Genomic DNA, 12,316 nt, shown 5'->3' on the forward strand with positions numbered 1-12,316 from the left:
GATATTAAACCCTGACCACACAATACGTAGGATTAAAAAAAAAACATGATGGTATGCACGCACAACAGTGCAGCACACACACGCTCAGCGCCATAAACACACAAACACCCCTGGGATAAAAACCACAAACTCATTGACCCACCCTCGCTCACCCCCCACCACACACATTTACAATCACACAGCAAAATTCCACACCGTGCTGTCAGCTCGACACAGACGTCATTGGATGATGCAATGGGGAGTTCATGTTTAATGGGCCAAAGAGAAGGGGAAAGGGCCTGTAGGCAGGCAAGGTGCTGGAGTCTCATGCGGATTTGGAGCCGCTAAAAGCCATTTTCTTTTTGCCCTTGGGGGCGGCCATGGCCGAGGCAGGCTTGGGCCCTTTGCCCTGCTCTGTCAGCATCACACGCTTCAGCACATGCTTGCACAAGCTCTTGTGGTCCAGGGTCTTCTCGCTGCCTGCAGTGGGTAGGGCACACACATGTAAACAGAGTCAGTGATGATGACAACCTGACATGTCTGTTGTTGATTCTCATTCATCCAAATCATCTTAGTCAGAACAGGCTATTTCATGCTCCAAAAAGAAATCCAGTGGCCTACAACTTAACTTTCTTGACATGGACATGACAGTTACGTAATGCCAGATGCAACTGAAACAGAATTTTTTGAACGGTAGCATTTGATATTTACAATTCCGCAATACAATAGCTGGTTCAGTTGTAAACCAGGTTAAGTTACAGTTTTTCTCGATTGCTTAGACACATTTTTCGGAATCAGTTCTCGAATTCTCAGAACTCTACACACAAATCTCCAAACCTCACACACAACGGGCAAAACTCCTCACTACCTCTGAAAAATGCACGTCTTGTCTCAAAACAATGTACTCTCTTCTAGAAAGGTCATTTTGTTCTCAAATGACACACACACGCAGTCATTTTACAGTTTTTCTCGATTGGTTTGGCTAATTTCTTGAAACCGAGATGACATTTCTATAAATTTTGGGTCATTTGGCTAAACATTCTTAATCTTGTGCACAACAGTTCAGATAACTAGCAAAATGTCATATACCTCCCAAAACAGCTCATTCTTGCATCAGCACTAAACCTTCTCCCACATAAATAGTCAGTACCATAAAAATGGCATATATCCTTCTCAATTGGTTTGGCTCATTTGCATTCATTTAGTCATTCTGTCAAAATAAACTGGATGGTTCAGCATAACGCCATGGATCCTCATCACTTGCTCATATCACTAAAAAAACAGTTTACCCGTGTGTCGAAAATAAATTCCTTTCACAGAATGCCGTTCGAAAAAATGTCAAGAAATAAGCCAAAAACTGTAGTATACACAGTTGTAAATTATTTTCTACAAACTAGTAAAGTTACAATACCATCTGGCCTGTTGAACACTGTCATGAATTTACTGTTTACAGTAAAGAAATTCTTAAAATATTATGTCCTTGACTGTTTTGACAATTGTGTAGACTACTTTGCATATGATGACTCACACAATGAAATCATGCTGACATGTTTTGGAGAGGGCAACCATTAGACTGAGAATTGTCTAATTCATTTAGATAAGACAGGTCAATTTATTTGGAAAATGTGCTAAATGTATGCTCAATGTGTCAACTGTAGGGTACTTGTACATAGCCATCTGCAGAGATGTACAACACATTTGAGACATGTACAAAGCATTTGAAATTTGATGAAAGCAATGAAAAATGCCATTCTGTTGTGGGAAATTGTAAGTTGGTTTGGAGATTTGTCCGTGTTGTTTTCAGAATGTCATCTCAGTTCTGAGAAATTAGCCAAACCAATCGAGAAAAACTGTAATACACTCTTATGTGAACCATTGAACACTAATATGCACAAGGTAAAACTCTATACTCAACTTGAAACACAGTAGAAACTTATTTTCTTCAGTGTTCTACTTACTAAAGAGGGTATTTTTCTGTAGTAAAATACTGAAATATTGAGTACACAGATGTGTATATATTTTACATATTTTTCTGACATTTAAAAAAAATGCACTAATTTATTGTAAAATATTGGGTAACCACATGAAAGTGATGTCTTGTATAACATATTTTTGAGTTCAAAAACTAAACAAATGTGTTTTCTCCTTGCATCTACTAATTTTTCATCAATATAGCATGCAATGTGCGTCCTTATGGGGTGATGATTTCAGATTGTAAACCGGTATGAAGAGAGTTTGCCCATGTGATGAGGAAGTGAACTCAGTATGGCAGTTGATTTTAGTATTTTGAATGACAGTGTGTTCAATGCGACAACCAGGGTTTTTCTTCATGAAAATTGTGTGTAATCCAGAGAATTGTGTGTAGTGGTTTGAAAAGAGTGTGTTTTAAAACTGAAATGTGAGTGTAAAGAAGGAATTGTGTTTAGTGTTCAGTGACATTGGTTAGGGGAGTTGGGAAATGGGTGAGATGTTCAGAGAATTGTGTGTGAAGTACCAGAAATTGTGTGGAAGCAATCGAGAAAAACTGTAACCTTGTGGTAGATGTAAATCATCTAACAGAAGACCATGGAGTCCTCATTTTCTTAAAGGCCAACTTCCGATAAAACTCAGTTTTACTCACTCCTTTCGAAGATCGGACGGTCACCCCAAGTTAAACTCACTTGCAAGGCTCTCATAGCGGTGCGTCAACTCTCCTGGCTGTGTTTCCCGGTGTTTCCCAATTTACATCAATAATGCAGAGAAACGAGCGAATCACGAAAGCCTTTCTGTGTTTCGTCACGTCGAAAGAAGGCGTTGCCCACAAAGGTTTATATCGACCCATTTATCTAAAAACATGTCGAGTAATTTTGTTCTGCTTGTTTTCAAAACAAGCAACGTCTGGTGGTCCGAAACATAGCTTAGCTTAGCTATCAGCTGGTTGCTACTCTCAGGTACACACACAGCACAAAGCCTCATACATAAAGCCTGCTCACTCCGGTTGCTCCGTGCCTACAGCTCGCCTAGGGGTCGCTGTCGAAAGAGCACAGCCCTGAATGGAGCCTGCACGCCTCCGTTGGCGCCCCTATAGTGCAGTACCATCCGGGGAAGTGGCGACTCTGTTTCCCATTACATTCTCTCCCAAGGCTGGAGGACTGAGCCAATCAGAGACGCGTTTCTTTGAGAGCAGGAGGAGTGAGCCAATCAGAGACGCATTTCCACGAGAAACACGGAACACTCTCTCGTTTCTCCACAAGCCACCTTGCCAGCTTGCAAAAACGTCTTGAAACAAAGCAACCAGAACGTTTTTTAAAACAGGACCAACGCGTAACACATTCAATAACAATTGGGAACACGGCAATATTAATTAAATTACGTTGAGAGGCGATCTTTAAACTAAATGATGCTGGCAGGTACATCTATTAGCAGGTTTACCACTTCCTGTAGGTTTACTACTTACAGTTTTTCTCAATTGGTTTTGTACATTTCTCACAACAGAATAATCATTCTCAAAACTTTTTGTTCAATTGTAACTTCCTGGTGTTTGCTGTGCACATGATAAAATCAGTTTCTCATTGTTTTCGGCATATAGCAAATGCTCTCGTCCACCATGCCATGGCTGTGTACAATTCTCAGTGATTTCGTACATTATCAATTGCTTTTGTCATATCACTCAAAAAGCTTTGTCACTGAATGCTTGAAACTATCTCAATCTTATCTGATCAATGTAATATAAAGCCGAATTTACAACATTTCCCATCCAATCTAAGCAACATTTCGCTTCAGAAAAGATCCTCAAGAGTATACTATTCAATTGACAACATGAGAAATTGATTTCACTAGCTTGTCCATAAACTATGACACAATGACTAACCATTCTGCTGGCGCTGATACGTTCATTGACACAAAAACTTGGTTTTGAAAGACAAACTAAGGGTTTTGAGCAAGAGACTCGGTTTTGCAGGTTATCCACAGTGTTTTGCCATTTGTTAAAGCTGTTTTGAGAATGAATATTATGTTTTGCAAATTGCGAGAGAGATTCGAGAAATGTACAAAACCAATTGAGAAATACTGTAACCGGCTTTTTAGTTTTAATAGGCCCCAGGAATGCAATGATGAACATATTAAACTATCAAGTCAAGTGTATCATGTGGGCCACTGACAGCCTTGGCCAGGTACAGGACAAAGTCATCTGAAAGGGCCCCTTCCCCAATACACACAATGTAATGAGGACACAATTCTGGGCCCCATCTTCTCCCTGGGCCTGGGACAACTGAACCATTTAACCCCTGACCCCTCTGTGTGGGCACACATCATCATACCTGGTCCCTGCAGCATGTCTAGTGCGGCCTCGTCAAAGGAGTTGGCGGAGGGCGGCTCCACCGCGGAGGTGGTAAGGGAGGGCAGCAGGCGGCAGTTCTCCAGCAGTATGTTGTAGGGCGCCACCTCCCCCTGCTCTGACTGGAGGAAGTCGGCCTGCAGCAGCAGCATCAGCTGCTTATGGAGACTCTCCTCCACAATGCCTGAGAAGAGGAGGAGAGGAAAGGAAAGGAGAGGAGAGGAGAGGAGAGGAGAGAAGAGAAGAGAAGAGAAGAGAAGAGAAGAGAAGAGAAGAGAAGAGAAGAGAAGAGAAGAGAAGAGAAGAGAAGAGAAGAGAAGAGAAGAGAAGAAGACGAGACGAGACGAGACGAGACGAGACGAGATGAGATGAGACAAGAAGAAGACAAGATGAGATGAGATGAGATGTGATGTGACAAGACGAGACAAGGAGAGGAGAGGAAAGGAGAGGAGAGAAGAAGATGAGATGAAACAAGGAGAGGACAGGAGAGAAGAGAAGACATGAGACGAGATAAGACGAGAAAAGGAGACATGAGATGGCCATAGATGAGACGAGAAGAGAAGAAATGAATAAGAGTGAAGGAGGAGGTGAATAGAAGACAAGGGGAGAATAGTAGAAACAAGATTGTTATGGTTGTATAGGTTATATCATTATATTATAGTATTATTATTATAGTATTGTTATTCTTATACTCTGCTTGACATTGCAGTTCAGGTCAGGAGTGACATCATTGACTTCATGACTTCATTTTCCACCATGGTTTATGACAAATTGGGCCAGAACACAATACAGTCACTATAGCATTTCCTTTTTAGACAAAAACAAGCATCATCATGAACCTGGCTGGCATACCAATGAAGTGGGTGACGTTGTCGTCGGTGACCTGAGCGCTGCTGCCCAGCTTCTCGGTGATGGGCGAGGGGTCACACTTCATCTTGGTGAAGAGGTCGGCGATGGCGCTCTTCATCTGGTCCAGGGACTTGCACACCACCTGGTGCTGAGCCTCCATGTCGTTGGCCTCGGAGCGCTGCTTCTCAAGCTCGGCCTGCATGAGGAAACGCAAGCAAGCCACAGGTAGGAAAGAGGGTTTTTTTGTAGCCTCTTTGTGCCGATGGGGTCGCTGGTGGGCCTATTTACTATTTGCTGAAAATACTCAACTACATGTTTTTCAATTTGAAATACCACAGGTATTCCTTTTAATTTCCAAAAAACATGTGAAAATCGCAAGGTTAAGGAAAGGTTAGAAACATATGGTGATTGACAGTTTAGGAGTGATACAATAGAAATGGTAGGCCTGTTTATATTACAGTGAGATGAGAAACTATCAAGACAAGAAACCTCTGGTGATTCACACTAAGTTAGTGAAAATTAAACTGTAGTAAGGCCTGTTGATAAATATATTCTATCTCTTTTTTCTGTGAGGATTGCTTCTTTGGGCCAGTTCAAATGGTGAGATGCAGAGAGGTGGAGGGCCGGTCAAAGGGGCCTGGCGGGCCGCATCCGGCCCCCGGGCCTTAGTTACACATTCTTCCTGACTGGTAAATTGTGGGATCTGAACTCTTAATCTAACCTAGCCTGGAAAACCAGCGCCAACTGCTGGACGGCAAAATGTTTTTGGTAAATTAGACATCCAATCCATTTAGGCTGGTTTATCAGGCTAAATCTAACCCACTGCTGCCACCTTAAAACATGTTTGAGTATGATTATGGTCTGTGATGGGCAGCCTGTATTTGTTAGTTTTAGTCCAGTGCCACATATTCCAAACTACCAGTTTTTACCAGTCAAATTCAACAAGGTGATTTTGTCTGGTTGAATGATCACCAAATTGAACTGAACAGCTAAAACCAGGTCATTTTAACCAGGAATATGTGACACTGGATTGTTACAGTTTTTCTCGATTGGTTTGGCTAATTTCTTGAAACTGAGATGACATTCCTATAACCATTGGGTTATTTGGCAAAACCTTCTTACACCTCTGCAAAACAGTTCAGATAACTAGGAACATGTCATATACTTCCCAAAACAGCTCATTCCTGCATCAGCACTAATCCTTCTCCCATATAAATAGTCATTACCATAAAAATGGCATAGATCCTTCTCAATTGCTTTGGCTCATTTGCATTCATTTAGTCCTTCTGTCAAAATAAACTGGATGGTTCAGCATAACCTCATGGATCCTCATCACATGCTCATATCGCTCCAAAAACAGTTTACCCGTGTGTCAAAACTAAATTTCTTCCCCACATATATCATCAGTACCCCCAAAATACATTGTCACTTTGCCGTTGTGTAAGCACTGCAAGTCAAAATGGTTAGATGTTTTGTCACTATGGGACTACGTTCAGCTAACAGATTTCGGCTATGTGTAAAAATGAAAAAGTGAGTGAAACCCTTGAAGTTTGACAACACAGACAATTTACCAAGGACATTTATCAGTAACTTTCTTTACTGTAAATTCACATACAGAAAGTAATGGCCATATATTACAGGTTTCTCATTGGTTTGGCTCATTTCTCAAAACAGAGATAACATTCTCAAAATAACATGGACAAATCCCAAAGCAACTAGCAATTGCTCAAAACAGAATGTCGTTTGAAAAAAATGTCAAGAAATTAGCTAAATAACAGAGGAAACTGTACTATACACGGTTGTAAAATTATTTTCTACAAACTAATAAAGTTACAATATCATTTGGCCTGTTAAACACTGTCATGAATTTACCGTTTAATGAAATTCTTAAACTATTATGTCCTGGACTCTTTTGATAATTGTGTAGACTACTTTGCATATGATGACTTACACAATGGAATCATGCTGACATGTTTTGGAGAGGGCAGCCATTACACAGAGAATTGTCTAATTCGTTTAGATAAGCAAGATCAGTTTATTTGGAAAATGTGCTAAATGTATGCTCAATGTGTCAACTGTAGGGTACTTGTACATAGCCATCTGCTGAGATGTACTAAACATTTGAGACATGTACAAAGCATTTGATATTTGATGAAAGCAATGAAAAATGCCATTCTGTTTTGGGAAATTGCAAGTTGGATTGGGGATTTGTCCATGTTGTTTTGAGAATGTCATCTCAGTTTTGAGAAATTAGCCAAACCAATCGAGAAAAACTGTAATGAATCACTGATAACGCTTCACATCCTCACCTCCAGCTCCTTCAGATGGCTGTGCCACTGTTCATCATGCTGTTTATTCTGCTGCTCAAAGTGGACAATCTCACTCTGTGCATGTGGGAGGAAGAAAACTACAAGTCGACTCACTCACACTCATTCTATCACATGCAGTGTATGAAAGGCCAACAGTTCAGAAAAGACATTTTAGCTTACATACATTAATTCATTTCATTGCAAATGGTCGGGGAGCTGAAACTGACCATAGTATCAGTCTCTCATTAAGAAGCTCTTTCAAGCTTTCTAATCTGGCTACTGCTATGACTTCAAAGTTCTCAGGGCATAAGCCACCACATCTATCAAATGCCTCTGTATACTACTGGTCAAACAAACAATCAATAAGATCAGTCTTTTGACTCAGCAACCAGTGGGGCCAATGACAAGACTAGAGCATTCTTAATATGGCTGGCCCTTTGAGCCATTTGAAATGCTCGGATTTAATCAGGTACCAAATGGGTTGTGGAGATTTGAATTTCACAAGATAGTGAGTGAACATGGCCAGACTGACTTGGTCGTGGAATTTTGTGCAGACAAGCATCACAGGAAGTATGGGTGGTCCAAAGGTATTACTGCTAATTTACTTGCACATGGCCGGGTATCATAATGTTATATGGCATTATATAATGATGATGGTAATGTGGTATTACACTCACGTACCTTCAGCTTGTTGATGTTGTCCCTCAGCATAGTGCTCTTGTTGTTCAGCTCATTGATGTAGTTGAAGTAGGAGAAGCTCTTCTCCTCGTTCTCCACGAAGGCGATGGCGATGTTGCGCAGGTTCCTTTCACCAGTGACCGCCACAATGTGCTTGTGGACGGTCTGGTACATCTCCAGACTCTCTCCTCCCATTCGCTCACGCTGGGACTGCTCAGCCTCTGCACCAATCACAGCACAGAACAACACAGTCAGGTTGACAGGTGGGTGGGCTTTCTGAATAAACTAAAAGGTCTCCTAGGAACCTATATGTGAGAAATTGGTTCTTCTTTGAAGATTCCTCAGAACCCAGGAACCTAGAGGTTTTATAAGGAACCCTTCGATCGGAAGACCCTTCGACTGTGGAAGAACAGACAAAGGCTCTCTAAGGAACCTTGGGATTCTTCACTGAATTTTTAGGTACTTTAGAGAACTTTTAGGGTTCCTCAGAGCAGAGAACGTTCACCCATCTGAGGGTTCTTCGAGGAACATTCAAATTTGTACAGTGTGGCACAACAAAAGCATGTCCTACTCCTCCTCCTGGCCTCCTCGTCCTCGGTGGAGGGGATGTACTCATGTGACTTCTGGGCCATGAAGGTCCTCAGCTTGGTCTCGTGGTCGATCACCCGCTGCAGCTCCGTCATCTCCGTCTGGGCCTGAGCTGCCTCCTTCTTGCTGCGCTCACGCACTGCCAACATGCGAGCCAGCGCCTCAGACCTGTCCCACGGCAGAGGGAAAGAGAGACAGGGACAGAGACAGAGACAGAATGGGGAGGTAGGGAGAGAGAGAGAGAGAGAGAGAGAGAGAGAGAGAGAGAGAGAGAGAGAGAGAGAGAGAGAGACCGGGGATGGGGGGGGGGGGGGGAGCTGGTGAGTACAACCAGGAAATAGCCTACGGATACCCAAAACAACCTGGCTGTAAACACTCCAACATCACACACACAGAAGATGATGAAATAGCTCAGTCATAGGTAACAGCTGGTGTCTCTACCTGCACAATGACAGAGTGCTTGTATGGTCAGCTGACACACACACACACACACACACACACACACACACACACACACACACACACACACACACACACACACACACACACACACACACACACACACACACACACACACACACACACACACACACACACACACACACACACACACACAGACACACAATCCCCCTCCATACCTCTGGTCGTAGGCCACAACAGACTTGTCCACCAGTTCATCCATGACGTGGTGCTGCATGGCCAGCTCCTTGTTGAGGCGGTGGTAGATGCGGGCCATGGTGCCTCGCTGCTGCCGCAGGTGGTCAATGTCGTCCCGCATGGCCTTGTTCTCTGCCAGCTGCTTGTCAAACCGGGTGGTGGCCTGCAATGAAACGAGGATGTAAGCATGAGCACATGAATCTAGGACCTAAACTAATGTACTATCTGAGGACAGTTTGCTTATTGGTCACACATTTGCACATAGGGTCGGTCAATTATTTTCACCACATATTTTACAAAAGCATCTGTATGTCGACCAATGAACTATCCTTGACCATTGACCCTTGGAACCTACATGTAACCGGCAGCCTGTTGGCTGCTCGTGGCCACCGTAGTTGCCCCTCTGGTTGACACACCCCCTAGGTAGCAGGTTTCTTGCTTTCCACCAATTGGCAAGTCAGGCACATGCCCTATCTCATCACTTTGCTGCTCCGGTCCTCGCTGCATTAAATGGAAGTGCATCACTTCTGCAGCTACCTAAATCACCTCCGGATAGATGGGAACTATCGGAGGGTTGGTGTTTAGTCTTGAGGCCACTGAGAGTGTGCATAAGTGTAGGGTTGTCCGCTGCCTCGGTCCTCGCTGCATTGAACGGGAGGTATGTGTCATGTTTTATGTTTATATCGGTACACTGGTTGGTGTGTAACTATTTATCTGTAGCCAAATCTCACAGAAGTTGTTTTAAAACAGGGTAGCCTCCGCAGCGTACCCAAACGCTTCCATGTAGGCTACGGAAGGTTTGGCCTAGAGGACCCGAGAGCAGTGCCATTGAGTTTTTAAACGTGCATGTGCGAGTAGGCAGTCACTGATGGCTGGAGATGCCAGATGTTGTGGTTTGTGCTAGCCTGAATCAACACGAAGGGTAATGTCACTGCTGCTTTGCCTAGCTGACTTTTACTGTTAATCCAGTTATTGCCCTTTTTGGTTTGTTATTTTGGATCGTTTTGTTTTGTTGTTTTTGATTATGTTTGCTGCTGCTGCATAGCTCCACCACCCTGTGGCCTGGGTATGTACTGCTGACACCTGTATCTAAATTGACTAGGCCTACTTGTATCCTAGGTCTCACTTAGCCTATTTGATCTTTCTATAGCCTGGGCAGTTTCACAGGGCGCATGTCCTAGATTTGTAGTGGTAAATGAGCACCTTTAGTGTTTGCAGTGATCTCCTGTTTGCTGTGTCGGTGCTTTGTGTGAGTAAAGCATATAGTCACAAGAAACCCCTGAAACTGCTCAGGCCTGGCCAGTATTGGTGAGAAGCATTGTTAACAGGGTGGCAGGCCTTGTAATTTGACCCCATGTGTGCCTTACCCAGTGTCTCTTATCAGCAGCAGATCTATGTTCTTTTATGTTTGTTATATGTTCAATAAATATTGTATTTGTTTTGGACTGAAACCTCACGTCTCTGCCTTTTCACTCACTTATCTGTGTGCGGGAAACCCTCTTGTGCTAAACCTGGTCTAAGAACCATTGTTCTACAAGTATATCTGGTGGTGAAAGGCCACCAGTGGCGTAGTCGTTAAAAACACACACTTTGCCAAGACCCTTTAAGACCCCCGGTCACATATAGAATGGCCTATAGAATGCAGGCCTCTGGCTGAACACTCATGTCATCTGGCAGAATATGTGCAGCAGTTTAAAACAATAGGCCTATAAACTCATTGTTTTCCAAAAACATAATGTGTAACCATCTAAGGTGGTCTTTTTGTTCAATTCAGTGCTCAATGCCCTGATGGCCATCCGGTAGGGCACTCGCCTGCCATGTGGCTGACCTGGGTTCAATTCCCGGCCCGGGTCCTTTGCCGACCCCTCCCCGTCTCTCTCCCCATTCGCTTCCTGTCTACCTCTCATACTGCCCTATCCATAAGTCTAAAAGACCCCCAAAAAAAATCTGAAAAAAAGGATTCAGAGCTCACGTCAGTAGCCTATTGAAATAGGCCTTTATATTTGCACTTGCACAGGTGAAATGTGTAACCTGGTTGAGACGGTCTTCCAGGACGCGGATGTGTTTGATCTGCTGAAGGGGCCTGCTGAGAGTGGAGCTAAGACCTCCCATCTGTTTCTTCTTCACCCAGATTTTGCTCTGCAAATCCTTCATCTACATGACAAAACACAGCAAGAAAAGTATTGTTTGGACAAAAATATTGTGTGTCGACAAATCAGTCACATCCCTACTCATCTGTTGTCTTAGGCTAGGCCTACAACATGAAAGTCTCACACTAGCCTACAATAAAGTCTTGTCAGAGAGAGTAGAATCTCTGGTCTTGTCACTAGGCCTACTCATGTTGTTCTTTGTTTGTAATAGGCCCAGGTCTAGCAAGGCAGCAGTAGCCTAGGCCTATTATTCAAAACGAAACAAACCTTGGCCTCCACTTTGACAACTTTCTCCTTCTGTTTGCGGATGAGGTCTGCATAACTGTCCGTCTCCAGTTGGAGGCGCTGGTGTTGCTCTGTCAGTGTCTCCTTCGGCTGCGGGCTGAGGGGACTCATTTTTCGGCTCTGGTTTTATCCTATTCAGCAGTTGTATGAGTGCCACCGTTAACATCGCTGTTTACAAGTGACTGCTGATTTTGGCCTTCTTTCGGGCCTTATAATGATCAATATGACGTTGTCTCTATTGCGTTACCCAAGTCTTTCCTGTTCTTTTGACCTAATAAATAAAACGGGCATTGCTAGGTTGGAAAGCAAAACAATGCGATGCGAACATGAACAGAAACATGACTGTTCCGTTGACTTCGAAATTTGACCTGACTATGACGGAATGTTCGAATTCCTGCGCACGAGGTTTATTACATCGATTTAGATTTTTTGATAGGCCTTGTCTAGCCTATAAAATAATTCTATCAAAACGGAATGTCTTCTTTGTGTGTCAGAGTTTCTCAGCC

At 43.2% G+C, this 12,316-nt stretch overlaps 1 protein-coding gene across 1 annotated transcript; it reads right to left on the reverse strand.

The window, feature by feature from the left end:
- Positions 1-227: 227 nt before the first annotated feature.
- Positions 228-12,143, reverse strand: LOC134458595 (coiled-coil domain-containing protein 63-like). Its single transcript, XM_063211012.1, has 9 exons — positions 11,793-12,143; positions 11,407-11,529; positions 9,357-9,538; positions 8,702-8,886; positions 8,134-8,351; positions 7,453-7,527; positions 5,147-5,339; positions 4,278-4,478; positions 228-459 (listed from the first exon to the last, which is right to left on the reverse strand). The coding sequence occupies exons 1-9, from the start codon at positions 11,919-11,921 to the stop codon at positions 305-307; spliced, it is 1,461 nt and encodes a 486-aa protein (XP_063067082.1). The 5' UTR covers positions 11,922-12,143; the 3' UTR covers positions 228-304.
- Between the last annotated feature and the right edge of the window lie 173 nt (positions 12,144-12,316).

The sequence above is a fragment of the Engraulis encrasicolus genome, chromosome 11, assembly GCF_034702125.1.
Source record: "Engraulis encrasicolus isolate BLACKSEA-1 chromosome 11, IST_EnEncr_1.0, whole genome shotgun sequence".
Classification (NCBI taxonomy): domain Eukaryota; kingdom Metazoa; phylum Chordata; class Actinopteri; order Clupeiformes; family Engraulidae; genus Engraulis; species Engraulis encrasicolus.

Excerpts from the sequence above, each read along its gene's own strand:
- LOC134458595 (XM_063211012.1), bottom strand. The coding sequence starts at position 11,921 with ATGAGTCCCCTCAGCCCGCAGCCGAAGGAGACACTGACAGAGCAACAC. Across the intron at positions 4,479-5,146 it reads CAACGTCACCCACTTCATTG|GCATTGTGGAGGAGAGTCTC; the intron begins GTATGCCAGCCA and ends TCCTCTTCTCAG. Across the intron at positions 460-4,277 it reads AGACATGCTGCAGGGACCAG|GCAGCGAGAAGACCCTGGAC; the intron begins GTATGATGATGT and ends TACCCACTGCAG.